At 36.2% G+C, this 22,809-nt stretch overlaps 1 protein-coding gene across 4 annotated transcripts in view; it reads left to right on the top strand.

Moving 5' to 3' along the window:
• Nucleotides 1-1,198: 1,198 nt before the first annotated feature.
• LOC117422565 (protein unc-79 homolog) overlaps nucleotides 1,199-22,809 on the top strand; it is a 52,128-nt gene continuing 30,517 nt past the window's right edge. For 3 of the 4 annotated variants that reach the window (XR_009307395.1, XM_058987563.1, XM_058987562.1), the window contains exons 1-17: nucleotides 1,199-1,322; nucleotides 3,520-3,640; nucleotides 7,332-7,636; nucleotides 9,070-9,240; nucleotides 9,749-9,844; nucleotides 10,328-10,383; nucleotides 11,406-11,535; nucleotides 11,763-11,827; nucleotides 12,172-12,260; nucleotides 13,692-13,732; nucleotides 15,093-15,121; nucleotides 18,448-18,677; nucleotides 19,138-19,309; nucleotides 20,931-21,161; nucleotides 21,727-21,917; nucleotides 22,145-22,268; nucleotides 22,418-22,558. Coding sequence is in view for 3 of the 4 variants with exons in the window: in XM_058987563.1 (XP_058843546.1) it covers nucleotides 1,301-1,322; nucleotides 3,520-3,640; nucleotides 7,332-7,636; nucleotides 9,070-9,240; nucleotides 9,749-9,844; nucleotides 10,328-10,383; nucleotides 11,406-11,535; nucleotides 11,763-11,827; nucleotides 12,172-12,260; nucleotides 13,692-13,732; nucleotides 15,093-15,121; nucleotides 18,448-18,677; nucleotides 19,138-19,309; nucleotides 20,931-21,161; nucleotides 21,727-21,917; nucleotides 22,145-22,268; nucleotides 22,418-22,558 (2,214 nt within the window). In the remaining variant the exon portion in view is untranslated. The remainder of the gene's footprint in view (nucleotides 1,323-3,519; nucleotides 3,641-7,331; nucleotides 7,637-9,069; nucleotides 9,241-9,748; nucleotides 9,845-10,327; nucleotides 10,384-11,405; nucleotides 11,536-11,762; nucleotides 11,828-12,171; nucleotides 12,261-13,691; nucleotides 13,733-15,092; nucleotides 15,122-18,447; nucleotides 18,678-19,137; nucleotides 19,310-20,930; nucleotides 21,162-21,726; nucleotides 21,918-22,144; nucleotides 22,269-22,417; nucleotides 22,559-22,809) is intronic. The other variant, XM_058987564.1, reaches the window with a different exon arrangement.

Here is a 22,809-nt window from a genome sequence, read left to right as displayed (position 1 = left end):
ACAGCAATGTAGATAAAACATATCAAACTGTTTCTTCCTGGTACGGTATCTAATCACTTCCTGTGCAGTAGATCACATAGCCTGATTGCAGCTAGAACACTAGAGTGAGAATTGGTCTGAAGGGATTAAGATAACCTTCTGTGTTGTTTATGACAAAAACTGTATGATTTTCAAGTGCAAATTGTATTTTGAGGGTAATGACATTGATAAATTCATCCTTGATTCACAAAATATCAGTCTTCCCTACTCTGAATCTGCTGAACTGTGCCCCATAGTTTTGAATTATAAAGGAGGCCAATAAAGACAAAATAAAATTGAGGAGTTTATTTGTAATCACTGTGGAATCAATTACTGATTGGTATTGCAGTTTCTTGTGGGGTGAAACAACACTCTTGTGAAATGATCATGCAACACCAAAGGCACCACTGATGAAATGTCAAATGTAACTATTATAACCATTGATATATTTCCTGTGTTTTAAAATTGGCTATACACTGTATAGAATGCAACTAATGTGTTAGACCTAAATATAGTAGAAATTAAGACATTTCAGACATTTACACAATTAAAGGACCTACAACATATTACATATAGGCTATAGAAGTTTAATGATTAATGTTTGATTTTAAAAGCATGTTCAATGCAATTTTATACATTACAGTATATCATTACACAATCAATTGTGTACACTGTACATTGATAAATATATATAACTATATATAACTTTAGGTCAATAATAATAAACCTAAAAGTTTTTTTTTACAAGATACTGTATACTGTATACTACAGCACCCCATGCATCGGAGTTAATCGAGCATAACATATACAAGTCATTATTAGAACATGTGGGGAATCTTCCACTTTCGAATTGTGTAGGTTCCTCGTGTCAAAACAAATGCAGCATTTAAATGGTAAAGAATAATAATAATAAAAAAATCTCAACTGACACGTCCAATAAACAATTTATAAATGGCAATTTGTCAGAAATGGATTAGTCCATTTGATGTAAAGGTGTAGGCAGTTCCTTTAATTTCTCTTTCTAGTTTAAAAGGACAGGTTTGAAACAAGAACAGGTTTTTGTATGCAGGTGGTCACAGGTAAATGTTTTGAGACGTGCGTTTTATACGAGTCCTGAGTTGTTGGAAGTAAGTTATATTGTGACTGGCAGCACCAAGCTTTAGTGGTATAACCAGACAGCTGGAGCGCAAGACGGTTCCTTCAATTCTGATACTAACCAGCAAATAAACTCGCACTGCAGCGATGAAACAACGTTGATGTCTGATTGTTACTAAAGCTGATAATGTCTACCAAAGCCGAGCAATGTAAGTATCACATTCAAATACAAGTAATAGCTGGTTCTTAAATGGTAATTGTCATTCTGTATTAAAAACCAAATCACGGTTGCTGTCCTTGGTGATGAAGCCGTTGTTGCTATGGCAGGTTGCAACACGTCCAACGTTGCAGGGGTTATCAAGGGGGTAGGGAAGGGAATGGTGTATTTTGTTATAAAAGAATAAACCTATTTTGTTTAATATAAGTAAGTTGTAGATTGCAAAAGGTAAATAAGGTTGGTAATAGAAACACAAATCTCAAGGTCGTTTGGGTATCTTTCACACAGAAATGCAAACAATATGGAGGCAGGTTTTGTAGAAAGCACGTTACACCTCTATTTATGTTTGGTTAAAACATGGTTTAAAAAATGTGTGTTGTTATGCATCCTATTGTTGGCCTACCTATGTAATGTTTACACTTAAAAAATAAGTAAGGATTTTTTGGGAAAGCAGTGGTGCCCTGTTTTTTTTCTGAATACAAAATTAGGAATAAGTAACTGGATCATAAATGAAAAACGAAGGAACATTGTTTATTAGTGAGTTTGTGAATGTAGGCTACTTATTTTGCATTACAATGTTTGGGCCATTTGTACACTTGTTGTGTTTGTATTTGGATAATTGCATTTGTGTTGGGGTATCAAATGGAGGAGAGTCGTTTGTTATCAAATGTAACCCCTGAAATGTATATTAAGTGAAGGTAATTAAATTAAGCCATTGAAATACAAAATAAATATTGCAACATAAAAAGAGGAGTGTAATATGTCCTCTGTAACTTCTCTTTTGGTTTTCTGGCTGTCTGTTGTTATAAACAGTATCTACCTGTTTTTGTTTGCATATTGCTGCTGATTCTTCACTCTAAACTTCTGATTTCAGGATTATATTGATAGTATTTTTGGATCTTTGGGAGGAATGTACAATCATATCATATAGATCCATGCATATGCTGTATGTGTTTACAGGCATTTTGCATGTCATCAATATTATTATTATTATTATTATTATTTATTTCTTAGCAGACGCCCTTATCCAGGGCGACTTACAATTGTTACAAGATATCACAATATACATTATACATTATTTCACATTATACAGATATCACATTATTTTACATACAATTACCCATTTATACAGTTGGGTTTTTACTGGAGCAATCTAGGTAAAGTACCTTGCTCAAGGGTACAACAGCAGTGTCCCCCACTGGGGATTGAACCCACAACCCTCCGGTCAAGAGTCCAGAGCCCTAACCACTACTCCACACTGCTGCTTATGTGCATGTATTTCTGCTACTCCCCTACCTGGGGAAATAGACTGGCTGGGATTACATTTGAATTATGGCCTCGCTATCCAAATAATAAAATCTTCAAAATATGCATGATCATGATTTCAATTTTTGTTTGCTTTGTTGTTTTGAACTTCTTTAAATCCTCTAAAAAGTTTTCAGAACCATGACAGAATTTTGCAGGGTTATGTTGATAATAATTTTGTACCAGATGTGCAGGGTTTAAGAATTGGAGGATAGGTAGGACACTTTTTTTAAAAACTTTGCATGGTATTGTAACATGGGCCGTGCCCTGCAGACTTCTAATTTAGAGATGAAAAATAAAGCACAAATGGGAACAGGGGAGAGTTTTTTTTTGTGAAACATGGAAGCAGAGAATGGTTGATCTACAGTTCTAAAAAAACTGGAGAGAACTTTTTTTAAATGTGCTTTCTAATCAAATACTTTATGGTCCATGACTTTTACAGTGCTTTTCTAATACTGTACACAATGATGACCATGATTTATATTTGTTTCGCCTTTGATGGAACTATCATAGGGAATATTTACTGAAATAAACTTGACTCTTGCCACATTCATATGTTCTTATTTTATGACAGCACTGAACCATCTTAACTCCTGTGTGAAATACCAAAGTTGATTTTACATATGCCCCATTGTAGTTCCAATAATGGTGAAACAACTTCCGTAGTAAATATTTAATTTTATATGGTCACTTACAGGCAAATTTCCCATGTTGTAGACCATTATCTTTTTTAAAAAAGAAAGTAAGATAACTTATCACCTTTTAAAACATACTGTACTGTATGTATTGTGTAAACGAGTCTTATGGAAAGTAACTATAGTGTGTGTCCACAAAACCCATAGTTGTCATCCATGTATACATTTGTCACTCTGCTCTTTGTTTAGTTGCTTCTAAGATACGATACTTGCAAGAGTATCACAACCGTGTGCTTCACAATATTTACCCTGTGCCATCTGGAACGGATATAGCAAACACACTGAAATACTTTTCCCAAACACTGCTAAGGTAAGTAGCAAATGCCGGATAAAAAGCCTTTTGAGTTTGGTATGTTTGTGGGGCATTACATTTAGATCAGTGGTGGCCAAACTTTTTTCACACTGGTACAGTTTTGGCCCATGAAGGGCCTGTATGAGGGGAGGGTGCGAATATGCTGTAGAATTGCATAATTCAATATTATACAACAACAGAGTTTATGTCCCACTAGGCCTGGGTTTGGCAAGAAAAATGGGAAAAAATAACATTTTTGATTGAGAGCAATCAAAAATGTTATTTTTCCCCATTTTATCTAAAACATCTGGCCACAGTATCATACCTACGAAACCAGAGCATTATATGCTACCTCTAAGTGTGTCAGTTCCTGCAGTTTTGGGAAGAGGAATGAACCCTTTTAACCCTTTGGCTCGTCAGATGACCAGATTGAGTTATTATTTTAAACTGAAAAATACAGACCAACATTTATTTTTCATGTATTGTTGCTTTAATAAGGCAAGGTATTTGTACTCTTCAGGCTCAGAATCCCCCATGTTTTACGATATTTGTCCTGATTTTGTCCGGGTATTGCTTATATTGTCATTGTGCCTATTTCTGACTATGAAGCAGACACCCACTCACACAGTAGATACAGGGGTGAAAGTTAGGAAGCTGTAGTTGCAAAAGTGTTAATGGCAGTACAGTGAATTTGGATTCATTGCGGCAGGACACAGGAAGCCAAACATATGTCACAGGAAGCCAAACATATGTCATAGAGTTTAAACTATTGAACAGGAATTTAGATGCTTTGGAGGAGCCTTCTCCTATGCTAATTAATTGTGGTGCTATATTTGCTTTTCATGGTGCTCTGGTAAAACTCACCAAATGTCACTGTCCTGCTTTTAATTCTTGTGATACTACAGCTTAAAGGGATACTTTATCTACAGTTTCCTCGTAATTATTTACCATGCTTACAAACTATCCCATAAATAAATTGTTCTGAAAAGACTGCTCAGGCTGGTTGTGGGGAAACTTTAAAAAATTATATTCAGTACTCAAAGCTTAACCAAAGGACTTCAGTGCACAGCCTAACACTAGTATGCTTTAGTATGCTTCCCCACAAGTTGTCTTTTCAGAAGACATTTTTGCTGGAGTAGTTACTCAGCAGGGCATATACTGATGAACAATGGAGAGTCATACTGAACACAGATATAAAACTAATATTAGGAAAATGTTGATGATTTTTGGTTGGTTTCACTAACTCCGATTAGCAATAATCTTGGACTATCTAATGTTATCTCAGGTATGATAATTCAAGTGAAACCAGCCGATAAACTATACCTTTAATGAATTGCCTGAAGAATAAAAAAATGAACGTTCAAATTGGAAATGAGCAAATAATACTTAGAAAAGTGATGACCAGAGATGATCCAGTCAGTGCCACCAACAGAAATGTTTTTAAGTCATACGTGAATGTATTGTGGTATTCAATAAAAATGTACACACAAGTACCAACACATAGAGTTTAACAACCAATATTCTTGTAAATGATGAAACAAGCAGCCTAAAATATACCAGCTATTCTATACTAGCTTATTCTAAACACCAAGTCTACATTATACCCAGGCAGAGAGTGGAACTGGTTTAAATACTTTATGAATGCGAGTGGTAAAAAGCTTTTAAACCCAAGCTCAGGCTGCCACTTTTTGGGTAATTAAAAATAGACACAGCTTAAGTTAAGTTATCAAAACCATATCAATATTGCATAAGAGTTTAAAATGTCTCTTGTATGTCTCCATTGGCTACAGTATCAATCATGGTTTCTGGTATAACTTCCAGTAGATTTGTATACTATGCTGTGGTACAATATCAATGAATGTGTCTACATCATAGGCAATATGTAGAGATGTGCAAAAAATTCAGTTTTTGTGATTAAATTAACTTCACGTTTAAGGTTTTAATGTTTGCATTCAATTCAAGTGGGGTTTATTACATAGTGTATAAAACCACCCAATGGCTGAATATTATAATTGTGCTATTGATTTAAAATTCATTCAAAAGTAAATTCTGAATATTCTGCACATCTTGAATAATGTATTCATTAATAAAGGGATATGAAAAATACATATTCTATTGTAATGTTGCATGCCAGGATTTACTGTATCTCATGCTACGTAATGCTTTTTAATGCAAGACGGCTTTGGCCACTACATTGTGTGGTTTTATTAAAAATAAATACAAAATGTGCACGTGAATGTGAAAGTTTGAAATATAAAATATTTGATATTCTTTAGTGTAGAGCTTGGGTTTATTTGGAATTCACAAATGTTAATTTCAATTTGTGTACTTCAATTGTAGTAGATTAAAAACTTAAAGAGTAAGTAGCGGGGTTCCGAAAAATATAGCGTTACACGTCCCCACTTGTTGCTACAACTGTTTAAATAATGTACCTGTAATTTTCATTGTTAACATCCTGACAACTTTGTACACAACTTTAAAGTCTGTTTCAAAGCTCTTTTCAAAATGTCCGCTCTAGTGCACTTATAGTGTAAGGATTATTGCCCACATTGTCAAACAGGTAACACAGCAATAACGATCCATGATGTGGTACGGAACTGAAAAACCAGAGCACTTATTGTTATGTTTATTTTTATTTTATTTTTTTTTTTTTTAATCGCTCTTGCTGCAGTGATTTAGAGGACAGATCTCAAACGCTAGTGCACTAGAGCGGCCATTTTGAAAAGAGCTTTGAAACAGACTTTAAAGTTCTAAGTGTAAAAAGTTGTCAGGATGTTAACAATGAAATGATAAATTACAGGTATGTTATTTAACAGATGTAGCAACATGTAGGGACGTATATGATGGTATTTCGAAAACAAACAATATCTATCTATCTATCTATCTATATATATATATATATATATATATATATATATATATATATATATATATACAGTATATAACCTACAGAGACTAGAGACAGCACACAAAACCTCCATTGCCATTAGATCACATACATAATGCTACTGATCATCAATGTTAAGCAACCTCTTATTATTTCTTTTTATAGTTTTCCCTTAATGTAGTTTAGTTACATTTGTTTTTAGAACTAAATCCATATGCCTGTTGGATTTCATTATTCCCAAATGATACCGACAAGGTATCATAATTATGCATACAGACATTATTTTGGTGCAATAAACATGTGCTGTTAAGGGTTTACCTATCTGACACACATGTTTATTTCTTGCTAAAACATGTTTCAGAGAGTGCCACCCCTATAGTTACAAACTGAAGCAAATACTAGCAAAAATAAACAGCTATCAAATCATTGGTCAACAAAAGAATTGATCAAACCAGCTGTCTTGTAAGGTCAGCCTTGTGTATTGCTGTAGATAGCGGTCAAAGGTTACAATGCCTCCCTCTGTCAAAGCATAGGGTTGGCACTGAAACATGTGAGTTTTTATATTTTTGCTCCTTACCACCAGATAACGCATGAGATGCAGTGATCATTGCAGTTTTGCAGTAGATCTGAACCAGTTTTAAAAGATCTAATAAAAAAAATAGACAAAACATCTTGCCTATCAAAAAAACAAACAGACAAGACACTGCATCCTATGTGCGGTTTATCTGGTTTTTTTATTACGTTGTCTGTAGTGTCATTTCAATGTAATGTGCTGTTTCTTTGTGTCTTTGTTGTCTCTTTTTTTCTTTATCCCTGGAACAGCATTCTATCCCGCACAGGCAAGAAGGAGACCCAGGATGCTTCCAATTTGGCAGTGCCCATGACCATGTGTCTTTTTCCTGTGCCATTCCCACTCACACCATCTCTAAGACCACAAGTCAGTTCCATCAACCCTTCAGTTACTCGCTCCCTCCTTTACAGCGTGCTGCGTGATACCCCGTCTGACCGCGGGCAACAAAGTCGGGATGCTCAGTTGTCAGATTACCCCTCTTTGGACTATCAGGGGCTCTATGTGACGCTGGTGACCGTGCTTGACCTTGTACCCTTGCTCCAGCATGGTCAACACGGTAAGCTGCAGCCTAAAGTGCTTGTTTGTGGACACTGTGGACCTTCGCTATCGGGCTGCCTTTTTTAACACAGTCTCTGTAAACAGTTAACAATAAGATTTGTGTTGAAGCTCAGGGATCAAACCGCATGATGCACCAATCCACGTCAATATTTTATGAGACAAATCCTTAAAATCTTGCATTGTTAATGATTACTATTTAAATTTTGTTATCTGTAAGGATGTTGTTCTAACAAGGAAATCCCTCCTGTACTGGAGGAGCCTCCATTTTATTTGATAGTCAATTCTTGCTGGAGGATTCAACTCCATAAGAAACTTTTAATGGAGTTGATAAGGCTAGTTGAGATTTTTGGATAAAATTGTATGAAGATCAGTGCTGGATGTTAACTCCCCAGGAATTGGATTTGTGAATATTTTTTTTCATTTCAGTGCTTTTAATTTGCATTTATCTTGATATGCCTCCTAGGACAAGGCATTATTGCATTTTAAAATGTTTCATTTGCGCCATGTGTTGGTCCCTAAGTATGCTTTGCATAGCTAAATCTATACATTTGTGTCCCATGGCTGTATATTTATGTATGCTGTGTTAAGGAAGAAGCATGATAGAGAAGGTATATCAGTCTGTATTGTATCTGTCTGTCTTGTCTAGTATATCTGTATATCTTATCATTTATTTCAGAGAGAGTATTTCTGCACTTATTATGGTTGTAACTGCTGTACAGAATTTTTTTTTTTTAAGGGCGTGTTTAACAGATTTCCTAAGTAAGGCAAGTAAATAACTCATTGGGTTTGTGTCTTTTAAAACCCATGAATATCTTTAAATGCATGGTTTATCCATAAAACAGCTGCAGTACAAATAAATTAAAGGGGACAATACAACTAGGCAGTGACGTTAAACTGCAAACTACTTTCTCTTTCCCTTGCCATTTTATTTGGCATTCCAATTAGTTTTTTTTTTATGAATACAGATGGATTTCATCATTCAATGATATGCAAGTTTTATTGCACCGAGTTTTAATGCCACCCTCACATTCTGCCAGATACTCCCTCAGCACCAATGTGAACCAATATAAACCAAGGATATTTTCACTGTTATATCACCACCCTCACAGTCCACTATCTGCCAGTTCACAAAGTAAAGCTATTGTATAGAAATGCATTGCAGTCTCCTTCACATTACCGCCAACAAGATACTCAGAAACTAATACAATGCAGACAATGCAACGCAATCTTTGATGTTTACTGTACAGGACACTCTAGTGTAATTTTTATACTGTAAAATGTATTTTATTTGAATGTCCCGTAGTTGGTGGTAAAGAGGGAGGTCTGTACTAATAAGCTAATTACATTGCACAGCATGTTTGTTTTTTTAATTAAAAGAATGGGTAATATTAAGACAAAAAACATTGATTTTTATTCTTCTTTTCTCTTCAGATCTTGGACAGTCCATATTTTACACAACGACTTGTCTTCTACCGTTTCTCGGTGATGATATTCTGAGCACTTTACCATACACAATGATCTCGACCTTAGCAACATTCCCACCATTTCTGCACAAGGACATTGTTGAATATCTTAGCACATCTTTCTTGCCAATGGCCATATGTAAGTCTCACCTGTTTCTCTGTTTTCACAACTTAGCTAGTCAAGCTTTTCTCAATTGACTCCTGTTAATGAAAGAGATTCTAGCTTATGGAATGATGCCACAGATCTTATAAGCTATGTACTTTCATTTGCTTTTTAGATCTCATATGTGCAGTTTTATTAAAACTGTTTTAAAAATGATATCCAATGCCATTCTTGGCTTAAGAAAGCTCTTAGATTGCATGCCTTGTTTCCAAATAGTTACTGTTTCGCTAGGTCATTTTTCCTCAGTAGTGTCAATACATGTCACTGCCTGCAAAGCATGTCAGACGTTAGCAGAATGGCTTGTTGGGTAATGACAGGATGGAAGGAGCTGAAGGCAGCGGGACATTTTCACTCTCCAGGTGAAATAACCAAGGCAGTGTTAGACTACTTGAAAGCAAGGCATGCAAACAAAGCTCTGAACTTTTAGATGAGAGATGATGTAGATGTACACGCAAGTGATTTGTTTGCAATTTGTTTTTGTTAGTGGGCTCAAACAGGAGAGGAGGAGGTGTTCCAGCCTATGTCAATCTGTCTGCATCTTCGATGTTAATGATTGCTATGCAATACACTTCCAATCCTGGTGAGTGTGCCAACCTAAGGCTTCCTTTAAAAAATACATTTTGGAATAAGAAACCAAAAAAGTTATCCCTGGTAGATTTTTTTTTTCTGTGTAATTTAAAAACATATATTTTTCATACAAATCTTAGCCAACCACCTATCCCACTCATTTACCATAACTATCCACTCAGAGCATCCCACAACTATAGATCAGTAGGACTAATTTTACAGGACTGAATTTAGAGCAATGTGCATAAGGGTTGCCAGGTGTTAACTGCCTCTGGCTGATGTGCTGCTTAGTTAAGCCACAAAGGTGTGATTTGACCAGTGCAATTAGCACACAAATGTTTGTCTGCTGGAATTTTATCCAGCTGTAAACACACTCCATACACCAGGGCAGAGATTATTTTGCTGTGCTGATGCTTTTGTTTTGTGTTTCACTAACATTGCTTTTGGTTCACAGTATGTTTTGTTTTTATTAATTCACATGCTTTTACTTTTTCAGTGTATCACTGTCAGTTGTTGGAATGCCTCATGAAATACAAGCAGGAGGTCTGGAAGGTAAGCAACATTTCAGGGTTATTGTAGCAATGAGAATGATTTATTTTGTGAGGGCATGCTTATCTAAATAGGAAATCATATTATTTCATAAAGGATTACATTTGAATTACTGACAACTCTTTTAGAGGGTAGTCAGCCAGAAGTAGTTGTAATATTTAGAATTAGTTCATTTACTACTGATTTGGTTTTCTCAGACGGTTGTTATTGGTAAAATGTTGGCATTTTTTTCAATTTTGTAGAGAAATACCTACGATTGCCTGTATAAAAGATTCATCAGATGCACTTAAATCCCAAATAACATTGCTAGAAAGACATCTGTTTTGGACTTCTGTGCTGTTATCTGCATTGTCCTTTCATGATAGTTTTTTAAAAGACAGCTACAAGGTATTAAGAATGCAAGCCCCTTCATTGTAAACACTGGTTCATTTAAAAACAAGCAGAGGAAATACAGCATATAACATGGAACAGGCCTCTTCATGATGTACAATCAAGCAGGCATTTGCTTATAAAAAATGAAGTTACGCTTGCTAAATAAATTAGAAAGTCCAATAAACAGAATAGTCTTTCATGTACCAGTACCTGTAATATCAAGCCCTGACAGTTTTTGCTTCCAGCTTTAATCATATAGGTATACATTAAGATGATGATCTAATTACGCAAACAGCTTATTATTATTAATCTAATATATCTAACATCCCTAAAAAGTGTTGTTGCTTGCTCTATAAATATCTATTTGTTACAAAAAATTAAATTACAAAAAATAACCAACATCTCTACATGAAAATGACCACCCATAATGAAAAATAAATAGTACTTTTAAAATGGAATTGTATTCTAGTATATAAAACCTAGAAAGCCTTCTGAGCTGCAGGTGGCACATTAGATAAACTGAATAGAAGTGAAGGCGAGAAAGGATTCCTTTTGGGATATGTAAAACGGATCACTGATGTGTAAGGAATCTGTGGAGAGACCAGTCAAGGAAACAGTCTTTGTAATAACATGGCACCTGTGTTGTCTTTAAGGATTTGCTGTACGTTATAGCCTATGGGCCATCTCAGGTGAAACCTCCAGCAGTTCAAATGCTTTTCCACTACTGGCCAAACTTGAAGCCACCTGGAGCAATCAGTGAGTACAGAGGACTGCAGTACACAGGTGAGACTTTGAATAGGCTTGCAGCCCAGACAGCTAACAGTCATGGTTGTTTGATTAGCCATATGCGAACAGCTAAACATCAACTGGTATTGAAGTCATTGAGTTAATTTAGCATTTTATGCGTTTGTGTGTTTTATGCATTTAGGGTGTTATTTATTTAAACTTGATTGGTTCCACCACCACGACTCATTTGTACAGACTAAGTGTTCTTTTTTCTCTTATTTCAGCATGGAATCCCATCCATTGTCAACACATTGAATGCCACAATGCAATTAACAAGCCAGCTGTAAAGGTAATGCATTTTTCTTCTATTGATTATTTATAAATTCCCATTCACAATGCACCATTGTTGTTTCATTTCTTTTCTTTTTTTAACATTAGACAGTGAATGTCAACAGTGTCAGATGTAGATAATTTAGGCAGCCATAGTGCATAACTTAAGGTTACAAGTTCAGATACTGTACAGACCTCAGCAAAAGGGACACCTACATCTCTATAATGATTGGGGGAAGGAATACAACTAATGGAAATGTGTGCTTTCAACAAAGTGCTAGACATCTATAAAAGATGGTTCATTGTAAAGCACTGAATCACCCTGCTGTATCCCGACATGTTTTTCTGTTTGATATCATTCAGATGTGCGTAGACCCCTCACATTCGGTGGCTTTAGGAGACAAACCCCCTCCACTGTACATATGTGAAGAATGCAGCCAGAGGATTGCAGGGTAAGAATTGTATTTTTATTGAAGGACATGTTTAAACTGCACCTTTAAAATCTGACATGCACAAAAAACAGCAATATTGTAATAGGTGAGAAACCGTCAGGCAAAAAGTGCTGAAATGGTTAAAAAATAACATGAGGATAATGTTATAATATGAGAACGTATCATACCAGCAATAGCAACACAATAATTCACCTTTATTATATGATTGTATTATTTATATTATCTGTATGTCAAAATATGAAAATGTGACCACGGTTGTACAATTTTACCAGTGTCTCCACTATATCCCCTAAGTACAGAACCACTGTGATACTGAGCTGTCATTCTCCCCTGCCTGTCATAAACCTAACCCTGGCTTTCATCACATGTATGTCTTGTTCAAGTTGGTTCTTTTCTATAGTATCTTTATTTATTTATTTTAACCCGAACTTAACTATTTATATACATGAAGTGTTTTTGGTCTGATGTAAGCTGACAGAGACTGCATATTTCTAGCCTGCTGTCTAAGATTGAAATGCCCTCATAGGGTACAATATACTGTATTTCAGGCTCAAATCAGAAATCTTCTGTCTGCAGTTGCTCACAGAGCATTGGATTTGGGAATAAAATGCCAGCATCTGCTCATCTATTAGATCTCATCGCTTCAGGCAGTGTAGTGACTGAGAAGTGTTTCAGGTCAAGATGAGCTTGTTGATATCAGATACTCAGGCTATATCCAAATCCATCTGAGAGGGCTGTTTATTGTCTTCATACAGTATAAATATATAATTACTATAACTAGCACTTTCAATTGGAGATGTTATTTGATGTTCTGTTTGGTTTAAACAAGCTGATCACTATCTGCAGTAGTGGCTGTTAGTTTGAATTTGTCTTTATAATGATTGTTTGGAAAAAGAAGCGTCGGTCTTCAAAGCACAAAATGTCATTCTCCCAATTAACCAGTAACCTCTAAATATACCCGTTTCCTATTTTATCTTGATATTCCCAACCCATTCCACCGCCTCCCCCATCTCGTCCTTGGAGCTAAAAATATGAAAAGGACGAAGGTCTTTAATCACCAGGCAATAGCAGCTCGACCTTGTGTGTTCAATGCTTAAACTTTGAATTTGAAAATAATGAATTTCTCTTTGTAAGAAGAACTAATTCCTGGATTATTGAAATATGTATTATAAGTCATTTTTCTGTTATTTCTCTTGGTCAGTGAGTGTGCATCTTCCAGGCACTCCCTTGCAAATCCCAATGGGGTCCTTCCAACAACAAATAATTAAATCGAGGGGCTATTTCTCACCAAGATCAATGAATGTCAAACAGTGGTCCCCATGGCCATTGACTCACCTGGTGTGTCAATGTTTACCTAGTTCACCATAGTATCTGTTTCATGAACTTTGGTTAAAATCATTATTTTCATTATTTATTTATTTTACTTTCTAGGGATCATGCTGAATGGCTCATTGATGTTCTGTTGCCACAAGGTGAGTTTTGCACTAAACTAGAGGAGAGTAAATTCAGCTCCCATTCACAGAAGAAACTCGCATTGCATTGTTGTAACAAACTCTGATACAGCCAATAATGCTATCATTTTTAATGCATGTGCTAATGCAGCACAGACAGGCTCTATTACTATGTTCCATGAATAAAATATGTTTTTTTTTGTTTGTTTTTTTTAATCTGAAATGCAACTATTTGTGTCAGAAACAAAACTGCCTGAAGGTTGATGAAGCCAGATGGTACTTTAGCCTGCAGTCAGTGAATCAGAACTAATGATCCAGCCCAAACAAATATGTATTAATAACTCCTAATGGTGGTTCATTCCGTAATAGTTTGGCATGGCAGCAATATGATATTGGCTAATTTAGTGGCTGCCAAGAAATGAATAAAATCTAAGAGGCAAAATAAGACTAGTCTGGAGCTCACAATTTGGTAGTGAAAGAAAAGAAATAGCATCATACCATAACATTTAATGAATTTGTATATTGTTTAACACCTAACATAAAGGCAAACTAATCACTTTCAAATTTGTGACAACATCACAAATATATTGAAACAATAGTTTACATAAACTGGCACTGGTGCAATTTCCTTTCTTCCTTTCTTTCCACATAGAGAACATGTATTTAAATTGACGGTTTGGTTATGGTTGATACACCCTCCTCAGACCTCATGGTCCTATGGATTTTGTTTGTATTATGCAGTATTCTTATGGTGGATCTGAAGAGGATACCAAACTGTATGTTAGACAGTCGATAACGAAACACTGAATTAAACTAGTTGTGAATGACCCACTAATACACAGAGAAACTCAAAAGTAGATTGTATGTCTATGCTGCTACCCTTTCAAGGTGCCACACATGCAGCTCATATCCATAATTGTCCTAGATTTTATCTAATGTGAATTCTAATTGGTTTCATTTTTATTAAGTGTTTTTTTGCATTACAAACAGCTAAATATACAAATGCGGAACATGTATTCAATTGGGTTGCTAGCATCGTTTCATTTTTTCGTAAAATATATTTTAACTGCACATGACAGGTTTCGTTAGACTACAGTTGAAGTAAATGTGCAGTTATACAGGGGTCTGTTCAGCTTGTTTCAGGTGGGAAAATAACTGCTGGTGAAAGCCGCTAGTGGTTTTACTGGCTTACTATAGAAATTGATCATGGGACAATAAAGAGATAAGTCATTTTGAACACACCTTTGAAAACTCTTCTGCTGTGGGCACCTTGCACACTGTTGTTACATGTTTATAGCTCTCTTGTCTGTAGTCCAGCCCTGACATTATGTTCGTAGGTTACTTTTCCTTGTTGAAATTCTGTGTACCTTCACCCTTACAGCTGAAATATCCGCTATTTGTCAGAAGAAGGTAAGGACTGACCTGTGTTTTGGTGGCAGAGGGCTAATTATTTATGTGCGTGTGTGTCTATGTGTGTGTGTGTGTGTGTGTGTGTGTGTGTGTGTGTGTGTGGTTTGTTCTTGTGGTTTGTTGGTGTTCTCATGGCCGAGCATTCCATTGTAATGTATCTCATTTGCAGTCATCAGGGCATTGCGGACATGCAGAATACATCAGGGGAATGCAAATTCAGCAGACAGAGCCTTGAGCTGCGGGGAGAGTGCCACAGTGAATTTAAACTGCTGCTCATCTGCAGGCCGGAGATAAATGCAGCCCTCACCAGATATCATTAATTAATCCTCCCATATGAGAGTACACATAGCACAGTTGCAATGCAGAACCCAATTTACAGTGTACTGGAAGACAAACAAATGTGCAGGTTTTACACTGTACCATAAAAGCTTTAAACCATCTTTAAACTACATTGTTGACATCCATGCGATTAAATTCTATTCCTCATAGATGAAGCTGCTTTTACTTCAATGTAGTAGCACTGTTGGTGTCTGACAGTGTAATTTACCAGTGTTATGACTGCTAATATTCTAGCATATTGTACACACTCATCATAGGTGGGCTGAATGAAAGCTAATTGCATTTTTTTATTACATGACTATGCAAAATGCAAAATGACAAGTTCACTGCTTTATGCGTAGCACCTTTTTTGTATGGACTTAGCAACTCTCTTTTTTTTATAGAGAAGTAATGTGGGAAGTAATGTGGCAATGCAATCCCCTGGTCTGCTGAATTCATTTACCTGGTACTTGAGAGCATTGCTTGATTGTGGTTGATTTAGAGCTTTTAAAGAAACACTACTTGCCTTCATTGTTATCTTTGGTTGTTCGTTCTGCCTACAGTTTTGCGATGGTATTTGCCAACTCATAAGCATACACTTAACCAATTAGAACATTCTTCATTGTGCAATGTCAAACATCTGCATTTTACAGATTTCAACTGTGCATTCAGATATATTATGGGACAAGAAATGTGAACTTGTATTTGTACAGTAAAGTGGATTTCTTTGGTATGTGAAATTTCTAGATTCACTGTAATATACTGTATATGATGTAATGTTTCAAATATGTATAAATAAGAGATCAAAGTTGAAAAGTATATTAAATTAGGAGTATAGTGCTCTATATCTGCAGATTGTAAGACTAGTGATGTCACAATCCAAATATAACAGGCCGATAATATACAGTAAATGTATCTTTGTGGAGCTAATTTCATTTTAATCTGGATAAAACTTAATTCATATGTATTACAAAATTCATCTTAGTACTATATAAATGTATCTGTTTGGGCGTGCTATTATTATTGCACAGGGTCCATTCAAGTAGCCATTTGTTTGATTGTGGCATGTAAACTATACCAAAGAGTAGCATAATAGGAATACATTCATTTATGAATCCCACAGCAATTTTTTTTATGAGTGCATCAGTCTAAAGACTTTAAATGAACGCATCTCTTTGCAGTGTTATGTTCTGCTTAATATCTCTGTAATAGCTCATAACTAGAGGCACATGGTAGTCCCTCAAGCTAAAGCTCTTTCTTCTTAATACCTTTCAAAGCAACCATAAAAAGAGCATTCGCCTTGCAGCAATTCTGTTTTGAATCACAACCAATTTTAAACAGATACACTAACAACAGTTCTGTAAGTGTTCCTTGGTACAGTCATATAACGGTAAAGCCTACATTTTTCAATATACAAATATATTGCACCACTTTTTTATGATAAAATGAACATCGAAGATATACTATTAAATGTCAATAGTCAATAAGATTATTTTGTCAAAAATGTGTCGTTTTCATACATGATCATAGCTAATAAAAATGTGATCTTTTTAACAAGATGCTTAATAGGAAATGTGCCTTCTACAGAGTGTTCACAACACAGAGAAATATAAAGTAGTCTTTCTGACAAATGCTAACTAAAACATATTCCTGTCTGTATTGCAGGTCTTTTTCTGTAAGCCAAACATTTTAGGAAGTGCTGTACATAATGCTTTGATCTGATCAACTCTCACTAATGACATTGAGAACAAAGGGATCATTTGATAGGCTGTAATGCATGGCAGTGACAGACCAGGCTTTTAAAAAGATTAAGTATGTCCCTGGATCCACTGACTATTTTTAGAAAATTAAATTTTGGACATTATGGGAATCAGAGAATACTTAACTGCCCTAAACACATTTTATAAGCATGGACCAACGCAGAACAGTTGCAAAGCAAGTACAAAGGCACATTTGTAAGACAAAAATGACATTAGTACAATATTATTTAATTAGTTACTATATAACATATTTGTTTATTAACATATCCTTAAACTAGTCTTTTGGGTATTATCCTATTGTACTGTACAATATGTTGCAAATATAATTTGTATATAATGTACCGGTATGTTTTTTATTATCTGTTTTAGCTAAAGGGAAATATTTTCTTACAGTAACAGAGTGTAGGTGGAACATTATTATTCCACTTGACAGCCTATTGTGCTCATTGAGAAATGAATCTTCCCCTGAAGTGCAGATAAGGTAGATGGAGAGCTCAGGCACTGCTTCATTTTTCATTCATGGATTCAAAGCCTGAGGCTATTTTTCATTATACACCGGACAAAACTAGCACAATAGATTATTAACCTTACCAAATTCAACCATTCTGCACTAAGGGGCCATGGTAGCGCAACGGCATTTACTATTGCATATGTATACCTTTGGTAGAAAGTTACCACAGTGGCAATAGTTTCATATTTTGGCATACCATTACAATGGTATGATCCAATGGTATGATCCACTGAATCACCACAGTCGACTGAATTACCACAGTATCTTCGTATCATATCAGATGAAATCCATAATGTTGCCATTGCTATGGCCTGTCTCTCTCCAGCTAAAAGCCTCCATCAACTCACTTTCTCCTTGTATAGCATTGAATAGTTGTAAGGAAAATTTATATACAGTGTATGCAATATAGGTAGATAGATACAATGGGCTGTCCTCAAAGCTTTTTTTTTTACTCCCAAATCGTTATTAGGAATGACAAAAACACCAAATATAATTCTAAAACTAATAAGACTTGCTTATATGCTACTTAACTATATTCCTAAAGTTATTTCTGGTTTGTTAACTTTATTGGGTGCATTTTTCCTTTTTGTAGCAATCTTGTGAGAAACTTTTTTGAGTCTGAACATTAGTTAGTGTTACAACATATTACTCAAAGTATAATATATTTACCCTTTTTTCTTTTATTTTTTCATAACCTACAAAATAGTGGCTTAAAAAACCCTATTTATTTTACACAGAACTGTAGTTCACACGTCAGGAGAGCAGTAGTTACCTGCTTCTCAGCTGGGTGCTGTGGACACCACGGCAACAGGCCAGTTCGCTACTGTAAGCGTTGCCATGTCAACCATCATAGCAGCGAGGTGGGAGCAGCGGCCGAGACCCACCTCTACCAGACGTCCCCCCCTCCTATCAACACTCGGGAGTGTGGAGCCGAGGAGCTGGTGTGCACTGTGGAGGCTGTCATCAGGTAATAGGAGCAGTGTAGTATAGTGGTAAAAATGAGAAACAGGAATGTAGTGCTACTTTAATTGTAATACAATGATCATGTGTAAAGGGCACCTACCATGGTAGAGCACATAGGTAGAAAGGTGTCACAGTGGTAACATTTTTATATTTTTATACACTTAGTATTAGAGTTAAACATGCATTAAGCCTACAAATATATACACACAACTATTTATCACAAGCAGTAAACTGACCTTATTTAAGTGTGCTACCCAAAATACAGTACACTAACTACAGTAACATAACTTTGAGAACACTAATTAAGCAAGAATGCTCACTGCACGAATATTGAAATTCTTAATTCACCATGTGTGCGTAAGACATGCACTAGTATGCTGCCACCCATATATGTGTTGTCCAGCAGCTGATTGCAGTATATTTTTTGTAAATGTTAGCTGTAAGCATTGGTGTGTTTCTGTTAGCCTGCTGAAGGAGGCTGAATTCCATGCAGAGCTGAGAGAGTACGAGATGAACCGTCGCAGACAGATGGGTCTGTCCTCCTCACACCACTCCCTGGACAACACAGACTTCGACAACAAAGACGATGACCAGCATGACCAGCGCCTCCTCAGCCAGTTCGGCATCTGGTTCCTGGTAAGAAACGTACCCACCAGGACCTGAGCATTTAGGGATTTAACTAGAGTAAACTGCTGCTAACAGCCATGCCAAGTGTAAAAAATATGTTTGTCAGTGTGCATAATAATAATAATAATAATAATAATAATAATAATAATAATAATAATAATAATAATAATAATAACATTACAAACATGAAGCAAATGTAATTTCTAAACACAACTTATAAAAAAGAACAAGCAAATAGAGGCCCCACCTGGTCATTGTACATATGTAGATAGATCTTTAAACGAGCACAGTACATTCAAACATATCTTACCAGACCAGATCACTGCAGTTATCTTTATAAACATGTCCCAATGATGCTTGAATCAGCTTGCCTGTTAAAGTTGCCCAGTGTCCCTTTCTCCAAAAATCCAAGCAGAACAAAAGGGTAGAGCCATAATTGAAACTAATTAAATACCCTATAAACCAATACAATTACATCTCTATCATGGGGGTACAACTATATATATGGAGAGAGAGAGAGAGAGAGAGAGAGAGAGAGAGAGAGAGAGAGAGAGAGAGAGAAAGAGAATAATAGATGGGCTTCAGTGAGTTACAGGAAAATAATTCCATCTAGGGTTTCACAGAGAAATAAATGTGTGGTTACCATGGTATCAAAAGCCAATAAATACCTCCAAATGTTTGTTATCAAACACACTTTCCCAAAGGCATATCGACAAAGGCATATTGAAACATTGGGAAGTTGGCTCTTTGAGCTAGAACGTGTATATATATATATATATATATATATATATATATATATATATATATATATAACATAGAATTAAGGGTTTCATCTGTAGGTTATGATGGCATCTAAAATGTCTTGACATTAATGACTCATATTGAAGTTTTTGTTTCTGGGAATCACTTTCCTTATAAATCAAAACAAGCAGCAATTTCCTTTAACTTGTGGTGCCATAAACCCTGTTCTTATGTGTTTATGCTGTACTGCTTCAGAATTGTAGTTGTGGCAGCACATTGTTCACGGCAGCAACATGTCCACTTGATATCTCTGTTCACTGTACTAAACAAAGGAACCTGACAGAACAGTACTTGCCTTGTTATGTGTTATGTCATATTGATATTTCTGAAACCGACATATCAAGACCATACAGTAAAACAGATGTGCATCATATAGCATGCAATAATTCATCCCAGGGGGTTTGGAAATATATTATCTGAAACCCAAGCATCAAGAAGTACCATGTCAGTAGACCACAAAGCCATTGAAACAATTGAAATAACAAAGAAACTGCAATACACATGTTTAGTACTTTATCTTTTCCCTTCCCTCTCCTCTCAAAAACACTGCATTTTATTTACAGTACTTTGAGCGATGCTTTTATTGCATTTTACATACAGTACTCTGAGTTATGAGTGTATTGTTTGATCCCCAGTTTATTAACAGCTCACTTTATTATTGGCTATAATGTTCCTTAAAGTCATCTGTGTCTTTCATCAGTGGTAGCTGTCACTGCAAACATCACTGAAAAGTGGCTAACCTATAATGAGTGAGCAGTTTCAACCCAGGTTCTTATTGAGGGGCTGGGATTGAAATGGGTTCTGAGTCATGTCTTTGCTGTTGTTGTAGGTGAGCCTGTGCACGCCGAGTGAGAACACCCCCACAGAGAGCCTGGCCAGGCTGGTCAGCATGGTGTTCCAGTGGTTCCACTCCACCGCCTACATGATGGATGATGAGGTGGGGAGTCTGGTGGAGAAGCTCAAGCCTCAGTTTGTCACAAAGTGGCTGAAGACTGTGTGTGACGTGCGCTTTGACGTCATGGTCATGTGCCTGCTTCCCAAGCCGGTGGAGTTTGCTCGAGTATGTGACACTCTTGACAGTATTTTGAAATAAATGCAGAAAATCAAAAACAGCAGCTGCTTAAAGGGATATATACTCTATTTTTTTCCCCCTAACATTACATTTTGTAATACTTTAATATATGTTCTGTGTGACTGTCTATTGATGTCTTTGATTAGATAAGTATTTCCCTTACAAACTTTTATTCCAGCACAAAATCTTCTGAAAAGTCTTAAAAGCTGACACAGGCTTCAGTGCTTCAATAAACAGTGCCTTGCTGATATGTCTCCCTATTTTACTTACCCACCAGCTTTGAAGAGTCTTTTCAGAAGCATTTTTTGTTGGAATAGTTATTAAGCAAGAGAAATAATGATTTAATTAGAAACAACTACAGAGAACCATATAGAACTCATACAAGTGCTCCCCACAGTTACAAGGCCAAGCTATTTGTGTTTCGCATTATAGAAAATGAAAGTTCCAGTAAAAAGTTAATGTAGAATATATAAAATCCCTTCAGCATGCTTATAAAACTGAATAATGAATGTGTTGATGAAGAAACATCTTCAAGTAAGTTTTGTTCGGTCAGGTTGGAGGGTACTGGGACAAGTCGTGCAACACAGTGATGCAGCTGAAGGAGGGTCTGAACCAGATCCTGTGCCTGATCCCCTACAACGTGATCAGCCAGCCTGTGTGGGAGTGCATCATGCCGGAGTGGCTGGAGGCCATCAGAACCGAGGTACCAGACAGCCAGCTCAAAGAGTTCCGTGAAGTGCTCAGGTAATATTAGCATTGTAATGCACTCCCTTAATGTTTTTGTAAATCTTCTGTCTGCTTGTTCTATGAATCTCTAGGTCAAGTTTACTCAAAGTTTAGTTTTGCAGTGTCATAAAACCATTCCAAGTTATCATAATATAATTATTATTATTATTGGTGATTGATGTTTACAGAGTATATTACAAACTTAACAGGATTGAGTACTGTCAATAAAAGTATTATTTTTGCAGTAAAATGTTTGATATCGAGCTGTGTCCCCTGCCCTTTTCTATGGAGGAGATGTTTGGTTTCATAAATTGCCGCTTCTCTGGGTATCCAGCATCTGCACAGGAGCAGGCCCTGCTCTGGCTTCATGTAAGTACCAGGGTTACTCAGAAGAGCCCCCTCAGTGATGAAACAGTCACCTTTGATGAAGCTGACATGTTTGTCTATTTGATTGAGTTATTCATGAAATAGTACAGTACCCATTAAAACACACACAATAATAAGTTATCTTTGTGTAGGTGTTATCAGAGCTGGATATAGTGGTGCCCCTGCAGTTGCTGATTGGAATGTTTTCAGATGGCGTGAACTCTGTCAAAGAATTAGCAAACCAGAGGAAGGCAAGGGCCAATGACCTGGCTGGAAACCTTGGGGCAAGGAGGGTAGGTACAGCTGTCCGAGCTTCTAAACAGTTCCTCACAAGGGTTTTTGTCCACAACTGTGAGTGGACTCCCTTTCTATAAACCTTGCTCTGTCTGTACCAGTAACCATTCTGCCCACCTTTCTATACTTCCTCCTTTCTTATTTAACTTTCCGTTGTTTTAAAATAAGTATGTTCAAGTTATGTTTTACAATCAGTGGACAGCAATTGTCAACAAAGACCTGGACTGGAATAGGAATGAAGAGTCATAGT

Source organism: Acipenser ruthenus, chromosome 15, assembly GCF_902713425.1.
Source record: "Acipenser ruthenus chromosome 15, fAciRut3.2 maternal haplotype, whole genome shotgun sequence".
NCBI lineage: Eukaryota > Metazoa > Chordata > Actinopteri > Acipenseriformes > Acipenseridae > Acipenser > Acipenser ruthenus.
This window is presented reverse-complemented; position numbering and strand designations above follow the sequence as displayed.